The sequence below is a fragment of the Prionailurus bengalensis genome, chromosome C1 (genome assembly GCF_016509475.1).
Source record: "Prionailurus bengalensis isolate Pbe53 chromosome C1, Fcat_Pben_1.1_paternal_pri, whole genome shotgun sequence".
In the NCBI taxonomy this organism is placed as follows: Eukaryota; Metazoa; Chordata; class Mammalia; order Carnivora; family Felidae; genus Prionailurus; species Prionailurus bengalensis.
Genome location: NC_057345.1, coordinates 112,641,604 through 112,656,736, shown reverse-complemented (window position 1 = coordinate 112,656,736; position 15,133 = coordinate 112,641,604). Strand labels below are relative to the sequence as shown.

General features: G+C 48.4%; 1 protein-coding gene across 1 annotated transcript in view; it reads left to right on the top strand.

Moving 5' to 3' along the window:
- GYPC (glycophorin C (Gerbich blood group)) overlaps positions 1–3,552 on the top strand; it is a 42,723-nt gene extending 39,171 nt beyond the window's left edge. The window contains exons 2-3 of the mRNA XM_043576516.1: positions 1,834–1,893; positions 2,848–3,552. Coding sequence (XP_043432451.1) covers positions 1,834–1,893; positions 2,848–3,047 — 260 coding nt within the window. The 3' untranslated portion in view covers positions 3,048–3,552. The remainder of the gene's footprint in view (positions 1–1,833; positions 1,894–2,847) is intronic.
- The last annotated feature ends 11,581 nt before the right edge of the window (positions 3,553–15,133 follow it).

Below are 15,133 nucleotides of genomic sequence, written 5' to 3'. Positions count from 1 at the left end.
CTTGACTTGGTTGACCTCTGACTCTCTTTCAGCTATAAGATCCAGGGAATACAGTAACACTTTTCTGGCACTCAGATTCCAAATCTGTAAGATGGGAATAATAGTAACTTCTACCAAATGGGATGGCCATGGGGGCCAAGCCCGGTAAATGCTGAGGATGGCACCTGTCACAGGCTAAGCTGTTGCTAGGTGTTTTTCAAAGAGGAAGAACCAGCAATCCCTTCTAACCCTGACTGGGTTGGACACACTGGCCTAAGAAATGCTGGTCTTCAACATGGAAAATCCCAAGTGGCAATTCTAGGTATTTGAACTTCTATGGCCATCCATGCCAACTTCAGGAGGGGGCCATTCTTTATTCTTCCTGAACTCTGAAGTTCTTGGTGATTGAATAAGGTCCGCAGTGCCAGCATCTGAATCCATTCACTCATATATGCCTGCATTTATGGATGCAGTCATGCATTCAACAGATAATTATTGAGGACCTACAATGTGCTACATGCTGAAATCCGGGCTGTTGTTGTCCACCCTGAATCTCAGAGTCGGATGCCACTTGTACTTCCTGCCCCTCCTGCCTCAGTTCTCAGTACCGTGAAGCACTTAGAAGGCTGAACTGAGCTCTCCTCCTGCCTCCCCCTCCCTCCCCTTCCCTGACTCCTGCTGTGTGCTTGCTCTGTCTCTTTGCTGACTTGAGGGACCTCTTTTACCCTCTTCACCACCTCCAAACTCTGGGCAGGCTCTCCTCCTCCTCTGCCTCCAGCCTGGAGCCTTCCCTTTACTCACCACACTCTCCTTCCTCGCACCACGGCCAGTCCCTTCTCAGAAAGAGGCATCTGGAAGCTGGGGAGAATGACCTCATCCCACTATAATTAAAGTGATTATCTGAGCAGAAAGGACTATTACGAAGTAGCCTTCTCTGCTTTAATATGCGTAGCCATTATAATTGAAACATGGGATTTCCATGTTAACACTGAGATTTCTGTGGTCTAATAAATCCTTCTCCTTACTCATCTCCCAGAGGAGAGAGGAGACACTCTGTGAAGCAGCTGGAGGTGATGTACAGCTTCCTATTCCAATTGAGATGCTAGCCCTGTGGCCAGACCAGTCAGTAACTCTGAGAGTGCCCCAGTGCGGCCCTGCCCACAAGAGAGCCAATCGGAGACCACAGAGGGGACTTGGGGAGGAGCCACCAGACAGGAGCCCTCCTGGGAGGGTGGCTTCAACAGAGAAAGGAGAAAGTTGCCCCCCAGATGCGGGAGTGTGGGCTGACTGTCCTGCCAGTGTGACCCTGGGCACGTTACTCCCTCACTCTCAGGGTCCCACCTGTGAAATAGGCTAGTAATACCATCCACCTCATGGGACTGCTGGGAAGACCACATGATATGATGGGTGAGAGGCAACTGAATGAACACCTGGCATGTTTGGACCCTCCACGTGTGGGGACACTTCACAAATGGTCTGTTTTTACCATTATTGTGAGAAAGCCGAGGCCCAAAGGCAGATGCTGCTGGTACCGGGCACATGACTGCCTACCCTCATGCGCACTACTGAGCTAGCCTACCTAACGTGTCTACCGAGCACCTGCCCAATGCAAGGAGTCCGCCCCTCACCCCACTCAGAGACGCAGGAACCAGGTCAGCCTCCACTGTGGTTCCCACGTCCTCTCCAGACTGGTCAGCGACCAGGAAGAGCCAGAAGCCTGACCACACACTGCCCTCTGTCCACTCGGCCCGTTCACAATGCTGTGCACCTGTGAGTGGGGGCGGGGGTGCAGACACACTGCTGAGCATGGGAGGATTTCCTCTCCCCACTTAGGTTCTTCTCTTCTGTTCACAGAAATGGTCGACTCTGACCACATTTTCATGACGTTGGGTGTGAACATCGCCATCATTGCAGGTGAGCTGTCCTGGGCCTCCAAGCAGGAGAATCAGAGGGAGTGCTCAGGGGAGAATCCACCCAAGGCTTCAGAGCAAATGCCTGAATGAGGGTGAGGTTGCATGAGGGGCCACGCCTAAGCCCATCTAAAACTCACTGGTGTCCCCTCACCCCATCACTCCCAAGCCCTGAGTGACCTGGCCCCTACCGCCCAGCCTCCCAGCTTCACCTCCCAACCGCTCCTGAGTCCAAACAGAAATGAGGGGCTGACTGCTGTTCACACTCCACGCCTTTACTGGGTGTCCTGCAGAACCCCCTCCCTCTCCAGTCCTCTGCTTGGCTGCCCCTGCTCCTCTGGCAAACCCATGCAGCCTTCACCTCCAGAGAGCGTGCCAGAGCTAAGGTAGGGTGATGAACAGTGAGCCACACTCCCCCCAACCTGTCCCAAGTGCTTCCCATGGCCCTGTCTTGTTCCTACTAAGAGTGCACAAGGCAGGGTGGCCACCAGGGCCCAGCCTTCGGGGCACTTTCCTAGATTTAGTACCAAGTCTCACACCCTGGGGAACTTCTCAGTTGAGATCATTCTGGATTTAAAACTGCAAGTCCTGAGGCCATGAACCTCTCAGTTTTAGGTAAACTCATGTAGTTGATTCTGCAGGGTATGCACAGAAGTCTGTCTTCCTCAGTAGACTGAGTGGCCCTGAGCAAGGGTCAGTGCTGGAATCCTATCCCAGCCTCAGTCTGCGCCAGTCTGAGTGGAAGGAGGGGGAAAGAGGAAGGGAGGTTGGAGTAACTCAGATGGGTGCGGATAAGGGTGAGCACATGCCAGGCAGGAAGGAGAAGGGCAGGAATGAGCCAGCCTGTCTGGGTTGGTGCTGACTGTAGCAGTGTCTGTCCTGGCACAAGCCCTATGAGTCCTGACCCCCGTCCCAGGCGCCTGCCCCAGACAGAGCCATGCATTTGTTCCCTCTGCAGGCGTGATCACAGCGATAGCCATCATCCTGATCTGCCTGCTTGTCATCACTCTACGCTACTTGTACGGGCACAAGGGCACCTACCACACCAATGAGGCCAAGGGCACGGAGTTTGCCGAAAGTGCAGACGCAGCCCTGCAGGATGACCTCTCCCTCCAGGACACAGGTGGGGACAGCAGCAGAAAGGAGTACTTTATCTGAGGGGCACCGGGTCTCCTCTCCCCCAATGCCTTCTTCACGAGAAAAGATACACCCCACAGCCCCACCCTGCTACCTGGACCACCAGGCAGACCATGAGAGCACCCATCTCATCCCAAGATATGCACCTGACCTGAGAACTCTGGGTGCCAGCCTGGGGACAGGAAAGAAAGAAGGAGGAACTGAGCCAGGAGAGGCCTGTCCCAGGCACCCAGGGATGCAGTGGTCACCCAGGAGGCCCACCTTTGCTCTGCCAGAGGGAGAAAATCTGGGTCCCCCTGGGCAGTGTGGTTTGTCATCAGCATGGTGTGAAAGTCCTTGCTGGGTGGGTGGGCCTGAGGGCTGGGGAAGCAAGGAAGTGAGTCATCTGTAAGCTGACTGGGGATAATGGCATCAAATGTCAGTCCTTGACATTTGGGGGGAACAGCAGGTGCCAGCGCTAAAAGGCACCTTTGTCTCCCATCGATCCAGTTCTAAATGATTGGAAATAAATTTGAAATGTAACCAAGCATTCAGAGTCAAACAACATTACTGTAATTGGGGAAAGATAACCACCACCCAGGCCTTGCTTTTCACCAGTGTGACATTGTGTTCTCCACTACAGTCTGTGTGTGTGAGGATGGGACCGTCCACTTCTGGCCCCATTGGCCTGTCCTCAGCATAGACAGTGCAGAGGGCTTCTGGGCCTCCCAGGAGAAGAGGGTCCAGTGACCAGCATTCTTTTCCCCACAAAAGTACCAGCTTCATGAAACAAATGTAAACGTGGAATGTTCCTCAAGAAATAGGTTGCCCTGGATGTGAGGACACTGGCTGAAGTGATGGTTTTCTAAGGCACAGTATTAGAGAAATCGGCCCCATTAAATAATTATGAGTGAACCCATCCTTCCCCTAATGACCATGGCTGGAGCACAGACTGCAGAATGTCATTGTCTTGGGTTTGGGCCCTGGATCCTCCTTTCCTGATCCTAGGTCCTCAGTCAACTTGCTTGACCTTTCTGGCTTCAATGTTCTCATCCCTCAAGTGGACATGGCTCCATGGTAGTGTTGAGGAGGAAAAAGTTTTCTTCTATGTTTCAAGGTCCTTCTGGCTGGTCTAAGGATCAAGTTGACATGAGACAGATTGGCCACAAAAATCACATTTAATTTTGTACGTCCTGGGAATCCACATAAACGTGGGATTCCAAAGGCAGGCAAAATGAGATATATATGTCCCCCGAACTAAGGGGAAGGAGGTAGGGGTCTGGGACTTCAAAGGGAAGGAAGGCGATTCACTGGAAGGTGAAAAAGGGTAATTATTTGGTAAACAAATGTGTACTGGGCCCCTCAGAAACAATGGGACAGGGAGAGGAATTTTAACAAAGATACTTTGCTAAACTCCTCCTTTTACTTCCTCTGGATAATGTAATTGTGATGATAGCTCCATTCCTGGAGTAGGTCCTCTATCTAAATTCTTTTTTTTTTTTAATTTTTTTTTTCAACGTTTATTTATTTTTGGGACAGAGAGAGACAGAGCATGAACAGGGGAGGGGCAGAGAGAGAGGGAGACACAGAATCGGAAACAGGCTCCAGGCTCTGAGCCATCAGCCCAGAGCCCGACGCGGGGCTCGAACTCGCGGACCGCGAGATCGTGACCTGGCTGAAGTCGGACGCTTAACCGACTGCGCCACCCAGGCGCCCCAAGTCCTCTATCTAAATTCTTAGAGATAGTTGGGGGAAGGTCAGAGTTTCTTCCTTGGTGTTTTGGGCACCAATTACTTTCAGCTCAAAATAATCTGCATGGCAAAGTGACCCATCCTGAGGGACTTCTTCTGAAACCCTCTAGTACCAAGGGTCAGGGTTGATGGTGGGAACAGATGCATCAGGTGCTCAGTGCTGTCTTCTGATGTCAATTACTAGTGCTGCATAGGTAGTGCATATGTATTGGTTAATGAAACTTCCTCATTGTACCACTTCTAAACATTTCCTGAGGAGGAGTAACTGTCACTTAAACTGATGGGGACATCTGGGTGGTTCAGTCAGTTGAGCTCCGATTTCAGCTCAGGTCAGGATCTCATAGCTCACGAGTTCGAGCCCCATGTCAGGCTCACTGCTGTAGGTGTGGAGCCTGCTTCAGAACTTCTGTCCCTCTCTCTCTTTGCCCCCCCTCTCTCTCTCTCCCTCAAAAATAAATAAACATTTTATGGGGCACTTAGATGGCTTAGTCAGTTAAGCATCCAACTTCGGTTCAGGTCATGATCTCACAGTTTGTGAGTTCAAGCCCCACATTGGGCTCTGTGCTGACAGCTCAGAGCCTGGAGTCTGCTTCAGATGCTGTGTGTCTCTCTCTGCCCCTTTTCTGCTCATGCTCTGTCTCTCTCTGTCTCAAGAATAAATAAATAAATAAATAAATAAATAAATAAATAAAAACATTTTTAAAAGATAAAATGAACAACAGGGAGAGAAGATGAACTTACTAACCATCCTCTTTCGTAAGTGTCTTTCTAGACTCCCCGCAACTCAGCAGTCACTCAGAGACCAGCAGGTCCAAGTTTCAGCCTGCAGCCTGGGCTTCCCTGAACTCCCTACAACTCAGGTTTCTTGAGGCTGCACCATCTATGCCCGGGAGTCAGCAAAAAGGTCCCCCATCACTCTCCCTAGGGGATAACAGGATCCAAGCCCTGCCAGGAGTGGCCACCAAGCAAAAGAGCTGGAAGTTATAGGGTTGACATGGGAACAGGGGGGAGAAATAGAAGGAAAGGAACTGGTGATCTTCAAACGGTGAGACCTTCCGTGGAGTAACCCAAGTTTGCTGCCCCACCACTTTTTCATCTGTAAAACCAAGAGTTTGACTACATCCATGTGTCCCAAAGTGTGATCTATAAAATACCAGCCTGGAAAAATGGTGATAAACAGCCCAAACAAAAAGGGTGTTGCATGTGCAAATAGATGTGTAAAATGGCATGTTAAGCAAATCTAAAGCCATGTGAGGCCTCTTGCCATCCTGTGTTCCAATGTGTGCCATGACTCTTGGGGTGTGGGCATAGGGGGATGAATTCAGCATTTCCCAAATGTATTTTTCCAGACACCCCATTGCTTCCCAGAATACCCGTTACAAATCTGGGGGCCAAGAGTCCCCGGAACACATTTGGGAAACAACTGTACCAACCAGCTACCCAACATCCCTTCAGTTGTGACATCACTTCAGGATTTTGAGAACATACGGGGCATATGTCCTCATGTTCAAGGATGATGAGCACTCATCACTGCCCAGTGGGCACAGAGGAGGCACCCAGAATCCACATGCAGGCATGCCTTGCTTTACAAAAGTCTCCAGGGAGAGGGTCAGCCCAGAGGACCTGGGCCCCCTGATGCTGCCACTAGTGTCTGTGCTGGAAAAAGATGCTGGTGGCTCTTCCCCACTCTTTCTGCAGCAGCCCCGGGGACCCCCTACTCACTGCTCTCTCAGAACTGGTCCCTGCCTCCCCTGGTGCTTGCCCTCCATGTCCACCGAATGTCCTGGAAAACCGTACTGAAGCATAGCTCACTCCCAGCCCTCAGTCCCAACCAGAATCAGATGCAGAGGTGACATGGATGTTGCCAGGATGGGTCATCCAAGGTGGCCTATCCAAATGTCCCCAGAAGGGAGCTGTCACAGGCTAACTGTAGAGGTGAGCAAGAGCATCCTACCAATGAGAATGCACATGCACACCCCCCATGGGCATCCAGTGCACACTGGTGTGCAAATAATGGTGCTCCCTCTGGTAAGGGACTGCACATTCCTTATCTTTTATCCCTCCCCCAGCGATGCGTAGAGTCACCATGTAGCATGTCTACAACAAATGTGGATTGGGGCGAGTGTGCACTCCTATGCATGTGCCCATTCTCCAAAAGCCATTAAGGAGGAAGGAAGTGGAGAGGAAAGGCCGAAAAGGCAGATAAAATGGGAGAGGTGGAGAAAAGGAGGGCTGGAAGAAGAGGGAAGGGGAGCTAGCACACTCTGTATGCAATGCCCCCTTCCCCATGCATGTTCCTCTTAGCCTCACCACAATCCTCACAAGTGAGTGGCCTCATTCACCCTTAACACCTGCAGAAACTGAGCCTCAGGAAGCTTGGAGGGCTTGCTGGAGATGACACAGCACCTAAAGGCCATGGGAGCATTTGAGCCCAGGCCTGTCTGACCAGTAGGCTGGAGAGAGGAGACTCCTTTCTTCTGTAGGCTGAGGTGAATCAGTGAGGACTCTTTCTGTGAACAGAGCAGGTGGCACCAGGACTCAGGGACCCTGGAATGACCCAGTGCAGGGGTCAGAGCACTCCAGGCCAGGGCTCTGTGCCAGCAATGACCTGGGCTCTTACACTAACATCCCCATCCCTGTCAAGGGCTGGCCTGGGACAGAGGCCGCCCTAGAGTCCTGGGCTGTTGGCGCTCTGCAGGATGATTAGCAAGATAAAGACAGCAAGTGTTTTCAGGTTGATCACACTTGATTCATGTGCTAGCACCCAAGAATCTTGCCATCCAGGTCACTCTTATCAAAGAGGAAAATGACTGGGTAGATTACATCTTGTCAGAATATCCATAAAACATCTGTACTAATCCTCCTTGGATGTTTTGTGCTTTTAAAAAGTGCTTAACCCCAAAATAAGAGTAATGGTAAAATTTCAGATACAGAGATAGATCGTGTGTGTGTGTGTGTGTGTGTGTGTGTGTAAGTGTTTCTGAGTCTTTAGCTGCAAGCCACAAATATGAGCAGCCCTGTTTCAAGAGCTCATGGCTTGGTGGGAAAGATAAACATATCAGTGTAGATAGCTCCAAAGTGTCACAGATTCTGTGAGAGAAGGGAAACAGATAAATGTGGAACACAAAGGAAGGACAGGCCGGTTCCACCTGAGGCATGGGATGGATTAGGAAGCCTTCAGAGGAGAAGGGAAGGTTGTGTTGGCCACTCAGTAGACTAGGGCTGGACCACGGAGGGTCTTAAGCCCCAGCTAAGAAATGGGGCTTTGTGTCACAGGCCACAGGAAGCCACCGGAAAAACAGGTCACTCTCTATCATAAAGATAAGGCAATGATCAAATTAAACAGGATGAAAATGCATTGTGGAAATGTACAAGGTCATTCTGTCATCCTGGAGTAGTAGCCCATTACTCCAGCCACCCCATTGCCCCATCTGAAATTCACATGACTCAGCCCATCCTGCTCATTGGGAAATGGATCCAATCCACTCACCAGAAGAAAGGACAGTAGGTCGGAGCTGCAAGCCAACTGTTACATAAATATCAGAGAAAAACTTCTTCAATGGAAGCAACTCCTGATGGTTTTATCTTGTTTATGTTCCTTTGGAAGAGATGCTGTTTAATTGTTTTCCATTTCTCACCTGAGCTTTCTTATCATCATAGCAACAGAGATGCCTCAAAGGTCAAGGGGTTTGGGGGAGGGGGAAGGAGCTGTGCCACAAATAGAACTACAGGCACTTGAACATCTGCGATCATGTCAACATGTTATGGAAAGTTGTGGTTCTGGAATTGGACAGAGTTGAACAAAAACCTCCCCACTAGCACTAACCACCTCTGTGACTTAGGAAGAGTTAACTTCTCTGATTCAGTTCTAATCCACAAAATGAAGATTAAATTATTTTAATTTATGGTGTTTTGAATATGAAATTCAATAAGGATATAAGCTTGTCAGGAACTGTGAGGGCACTGAGATTATACCTGCTTGTGAGGTAAGCCAAGGCTGTAACAGTTCCATGGGTGCTGACAGAAGACACAGGGCAGAGGGCTTTCTTACAGCAAGGGCATAGACATTGGCATATTTGTGTGGGCACTTCCTGTTCCCTAGCCCCAGGTGGACAATGTGGGTGGTCCCCAATGGATACTTGTCCACATGGTAGGTTGAATTCCAGAAGAAGAACCCTGAACTAAGAGAACCAGAGTCTCTTCTGATGGGCAGTAAGCACGTCTGCCCCTCTATCTGGAGGAAGGTACTAGCTCAGTCTTCCAAAGCTGTTTGCTATGCAAACTTCCTTGAAAAGATAGTCCAGAACAGCCAGGTCATGCCTCACAAGATGTGAGAAATTTGAGAGACCCACAGAACATTTTTACCCCAACAAGGGAGGCACTGCCTAACAGTACCTGGTGGCCCATGAGTGTTCGGTACTTACTGAATAAGCGTGTACATACATTAAACTCTAGCAATGTGCTAAGTACCTGGGCTCAGAGCCCATTGAAATATTCCCACCTTGTCACCAGCCAACCAAAAAGCATATTCTGCTTCCTAAGGCACGTGGGGGAGTTTCAAGGGGAAAACTTTTCTCCATCCTTCTGCTAATCCCTGAGAGATGTAGCTTCAGGTTTTGTGGGTTTTATTAGTTTGCTGTCACAGGAACAAATAGAGGTATACACCGTGGGAATGTCTCAGTTCATGGGTGAACTCATAAATCCAGAGCCCTGACAATGAGACTCAATAGAATTCTCCAGCTTCTATTTCTAAGGTCACCCAGTGATCAAGAGGTCTCTCTTACCAACATTATAGATCTCAGAGGATGCTTAAGATAGGCAAACCCCCCACCCAATCTTTAACTTTAAACCAAACACTTTGGCCACCTTTTATTTTTCAGATAGCTGAAATCGTTCTTCTTTTCCCCCCAAGTCAAAGAGTAGGAAAGTGTTCTACATTCAGCTCTCCAAAGATACAACACTCTGGGGGCTCCCTTGGATGCCCCAAGGGCAGGCCACCCCTTCCTCTGGGGCAGGACCATTTAGGTCACAGCCGCTGCTTGTCGGACATTGTCCTCTAAGGGTGACAAGTGGAGACATTAGGACAAAATGATGGTGAGCATCCAGAACTCAGCATCCAGGCAGTGACATACCTTCATTCAGTCCCCAAATGTCCCCTGAGTTTATACCACACAGTAGGCACCATGCCAGGGACTTAGGGCGAGCAAGTCACTGCCACTGCCTGGAGGACACTCATCACAACAGGAAATATGTTAAAACTGCTCAGGTTGCTTGAGGTCCACACTGGAAGAAAAATGAAGAGCCTAATGGAGGCCAGGGAAGCCTTCTTGGAGGAGGAACTCTAAGCCTAGTTCTGAAGGAGTCAGCCAGTCACAGGGGTCAGAAATGCAAAGAAATAAAGGTGAGTCCAGAAACTGCCAATGCCATGTTCTTCTGGAGCATGTGGTCTGCGCAGAAGTGAAGGATGAGGCTGGACCCAGAGACTGCAAAGAACCAAGTAATGAGGGGTCTGGCCATCATACTGTGGAGGCTGGATGTCGTCTTGTAGGTGATGGAGAGCCCTTGGAGGGGCTTACAGGAGGAAATGGGGTGTAGATGTGGTCTGATTTGCACATTACATTGGTAGCCAGAGGTGAAGATGAATTAGAGGCCTGGGGAGAAAGATGGCTTAGAAATTGTTGAGGCCTGGATAAGGAAAAGCACCTTGTAACAGATCCCTTGGGATCAAAGCAAAATTCTCTTTTGACACAGTTGCGAATTCACCTGACTCTGTATTGGTTGTGGCATGCCATGCACACAGAAAACTACAGCCCCTGGAGCGGAAGTTCATACCAGATTTATTGGGTTTGTAGACGCAGACTGTTCATCAGCCATTGTCACTAAAATCTACAAAGAATGAATCAAGGTCTTCGGCATCCTACAGTCACATCTGCAACTCCTCTGGGACAAAAGATACTTGACTAGAACCCCAGAGGGGAAATCAAAACAAAGGATTCAGAAGGGCTACCTCTTAAAGCCTGCCCATAGAGCACTTGAGATGCCCAGGGAAGGCATTCTACTCAAACTTCCCACCCCAAGGAAGTCAGAAATTCTACTACTCAAGTTTTATTCTTTAGGATGAAAAGTTGCAAAGCCTTCTGCCACACACATCCTTCCAGGCACAGGAGAAATGGTGGGTAAGCCTCTGCACATCCTGTCTCTGACCAGAGGTATAGGGCATGAGAGCCTGGAGGTGGGAAAGCAGAATGGGGAGCTGAGGCGTGTTTGCGCCGTGCATGGTGGGATAGAGACAGGAGGGCAGAGAAGGAAGACATTTCTGACTTAATTACTTTGCAAAGGTTCAGCTCTGAAGCCTTTCTCGGGTCAGAACCTTGTCCTGGCCCACAGAGGACTATGATACAGAAAAGAGGCTGTGCCTTGAAGTCCAGCAAAATAGCTGCACATGTGCCAGACAAGGCCACAGAAACCAATCTGCGTACTTATGTCCAACCTTCTAATTTCCCTTGGAGAGGAGAAATGGGGTCTTGGAGCCTCCAAAAGGGGGCAGGCTCCACATATTTTGTAAATACCAGCACCTGTGCCATACTAGCAACTATACATATACCAGCCTCTGGGCAACGCCCAGCACCTGTGCAATACTAGCATATATGCAATATTGATACCTGAGAAAAACTGGCAGCTGGGCACCACTGGGTACCTGGGCAGAAGTGGGCACCTGTGAAGCCCTCCCACTCCTTGTGTCCCTGGCAGTCATTGTTGACTGTGTCGTTCTCCCACTGGAACCAGGCTGGGCTTCACCATCTTCCCCACACCTCGCTCCCGGCAGCCTGAGCCAGACTGGAAGTGACCTTGCTGTCATCTTGCCACCATCTAAAGAAGATAAGCTGGTTCCTGGGAGTTGACGTGGAGCCGAATCAGGAGGCTCCCCTCGTTGAGTCTTCATTTTCTCATCAGTAAAAAGCCCTAGCTTCCCCGTTTCATGAAACTATTAGGAGTAGGCATAGCCAGTGCTGAGACAGCGTTGCTAATGTGTGACGGGTGGAAAGCCTCCACCACCGGTCCTCCTGTCCTTGCCAATACCCTGTTGAAACGTACCATGCAAAACATACGGAGGGTCCCCCCACCTACACACAGACATGTTCAATTTTCAAAATAACAAAGCTGGAGAGTTTCAACAGCCAAGCTGAACTGGAATTCTTGGCAGCCAACAGCAGCTCCCCTCAAGGGAGGTAGAAGGAAGTTCTCTAACTTGTTTATCCCACTTATTATTAATCACCTGCCATTGAAAAATGATTCTAAGAGGAAAAAATGTGCCGCTGAGTTGCAAATCAAAGAAATATGTATGTGCATTTTATTTTATTAATTAAGGCAGAGATTATCTAAAAGAAGCTTACTCAAAGCCACTAAGGGTACAAAGAGCCCACACTGGAAGGAGTAGACTTGGCAGTCCCTTTGGCAGTGTGCCAAGAATCTCATAAATGTTCACATTCTTTGACCCTGAAATTCTATCTCTAGAAGTCTATCCTGAGAAACTATCTTGAAATGCAGACCAAGATTTCAGTTAAAAAGCATCTTTAATCGCTCTATTTACAGTAAGGGAAATATAAAACTGCTTAAGTGTTTATCATTAGGAGAATGTTAAGAAAATTATGATGTGAACTTGCAATTAGATATTCTGAAGCAATGAGATGATGTTACAGAGAATTGCTAATAAGTTCAAGAAATGCTTGTGATATAATGTTAAGGGGAACACATTAAAATACATGATACACCCCCCACCCTGCCCTGTGCAAACTCAGGTGTGCTAAAAAGGCACAGAAAAGAGAGGAAAGCCCACCTGCATGCTAACAGTAACCACTCCGGGTGCTAAGACCATTGAGAGAAGTTTCCACAAGAATCAAGGAAGCTTTTCTGAGACTCCTCGTCCTTTGGAGGTGGAGACCAGAGCTTCACTGCGGCCTGTTCAGTCTTCGCCCTCGGGGTTCGGTACATTCGTGGGCTCCCTCACCCTGCTGTGTGTCTCTTGTCAAGGGCTCCATACTGTCACATCATGAGTCCACACAGAGAGACTGCAAACCGGAAGTCTCCCTCTCTGTCTCAGTGACTGCAGAGGACTTTGGCCCCTCTGGACAAGCAGAGGTTCTGCTGCAAGAAGTTACAGGTATGAGTCATCATTTTCAGCTATTTCTTTCCTATCAAGTACATTTCCAAGTCTTCTACGAAAATTATATAATCAGGATAAAAAAGTAGTATAAATTAAATGAGCCTCAGCCAAGAATCGGCTCTGCTGTAAAATGAAGAGTATTCTACAGCCCACCTTCCTCCCTGAGCCCCGGGCAAATCCCTATGTGAATTCCCTCAGTGAAGGTTATCTACCCAGGAGAGGTGGTCTGTAGAGCCAAACAGAGAAATAGGGCAGGAGTATTGCCCAAACCACAAACAAGACCTTGTGAAAATTGATTTAGACCTATGCCCAGCCACACTATTCCACGAACACACCATCCATGTTTGGAAGCACTGCGCACCGAGGTGGCAAGACAGAAGACAATGGGGGCCCCTGCTGCTAGAAGGCACGGATGAGGTTATACAGCCCAGCTCTCTCACTGAACAGAGGGGGACACCAAGGAGATGTAGGGTACAGGGTTGTCAGATACAATACAATGCCTTGGAACTGAGCTATGACAAACATTTATAAGCTTACTAATCACTGACTGTGTACCCATTGTGATCTACTGACTCACTTAACTCTCACAGCAGTTCTTTGAGGTAGGAACCCCTTTTACAGATGAGGAAACTGAGACACAGGGACACTTGGAAGGTCATCCAGATTGCATGACATGACATGGCAGAGAGCCAGGATTTGAACCCAGCCTTCAGCCCATGAACTTAATCAGCACACAGTTTCTCATAAAGGGCTGATTCTGAAATGAAAGGGCTGCACTGAGTTTCTGGGAGCTTGATGATTGTGGGCCTGCAGGAGAATTGATCTAAGAGTGTCTAGATACTCTTTCTGTCTAGCATGAGGAGAGTGGGCTCATCTGCAACCCTGACCCAACCAAGCCAGCATCTCTAGCCCCTGAACTAGCATTTATTCCAACTGATGTAAGTGTTTTCCCAAGCAGACTCCCAGAGGCTAGGCAAATAGATTCTCAGAGACACCCCACAAGGTATATGGGGGTAACCCTGCTTCCCCCAGGATGTTTGCGTGGGATGGGGCACTAGAAGAGGGAAAGGTACTGCCTTCCAGAAATATCCTACCTGGATTCTGACATTCAGTTCTTAGAATAACGGAAAACCCTGAGGATGGTGTTGAGCAAGAGGCAAGCTGGGGAGCTTTGTTCATTGGCCATGGCAAAGCAAACCTGAGACCCTGAGAGAGCACAGCAGCACTTGTACACCATAGTAGAACAGGCCTTCATTTTGAGTCACAGATCATGTACAAAGAACCTTCTGTGGCCTGCTCTTATATGGACATTTGGTCTACAGAGATGAATGAGGGAGGTCACAAAGAACAATAGTGATAGAAAGGAACTCAAAAACTTCAATACATCTTGCTAAATACAGAGACAGAGGAGACCACAGGATGTTTCCGTATGTGACCCAGGAGACAGTGGGATGTGGGAGAGAAGCAAGGGGAAGGAATGAGAAGGGATAGAAGAGAAGAGAAGGATCAGTCAAGCAAAGGTCCCTGGGAGAAGAACTCTGCTTGTCAGTCTGAAAAAATAAGTAGGAATTACTGAGTTACCATCATTTGAATTAACAAAAGAGAATCTTGAAAAGAGGTGGGTGACAGACAGAAATGGGTCTGGTATGCCTAAAGTGCTAGAAGAATGTTCAACAACAGCCTTGAGGGCCAAGCTATGAAGTATGCATTTCACTCAATAATCATTGGGACACCCTGGAGGACTCTAGACAGGAGGAGGCTTAATCAGTTTTGAAATTTAAAAACATCACTTTTAGTGTCATGACAGATGGGCTAGAAGGACTCTTCTCCTTCCACAGGCCAAAGTCATGGAAATTCCCACTACTTCTTAAAATCCCTAATTGAGAAAAATATGTTCTCTTCAGAAAAGAACTTAATAGCACACAAATATGTTCCCTGGGTGCCTCACCATATTTCCCTGGGTATTTCTTAATATTCAGTGATTAATACATTAGCATCCACCAATACAAAAATACCTATAGCATATTAGCCTGTATCCCATTTTCAGGTTAAATGACAAAGCAAATGAAGGCCCTAAAATCATGAAGCAACGAAAGTACATTTAATGTATTTTTAATGTTATTTTTATGTACTTTTAGTACATAATGGCTGACTGAATGGCTCCAGTCAAGATGGTGTAAATAAATTCCCTCTTTAGGTGCATCATATCGTAG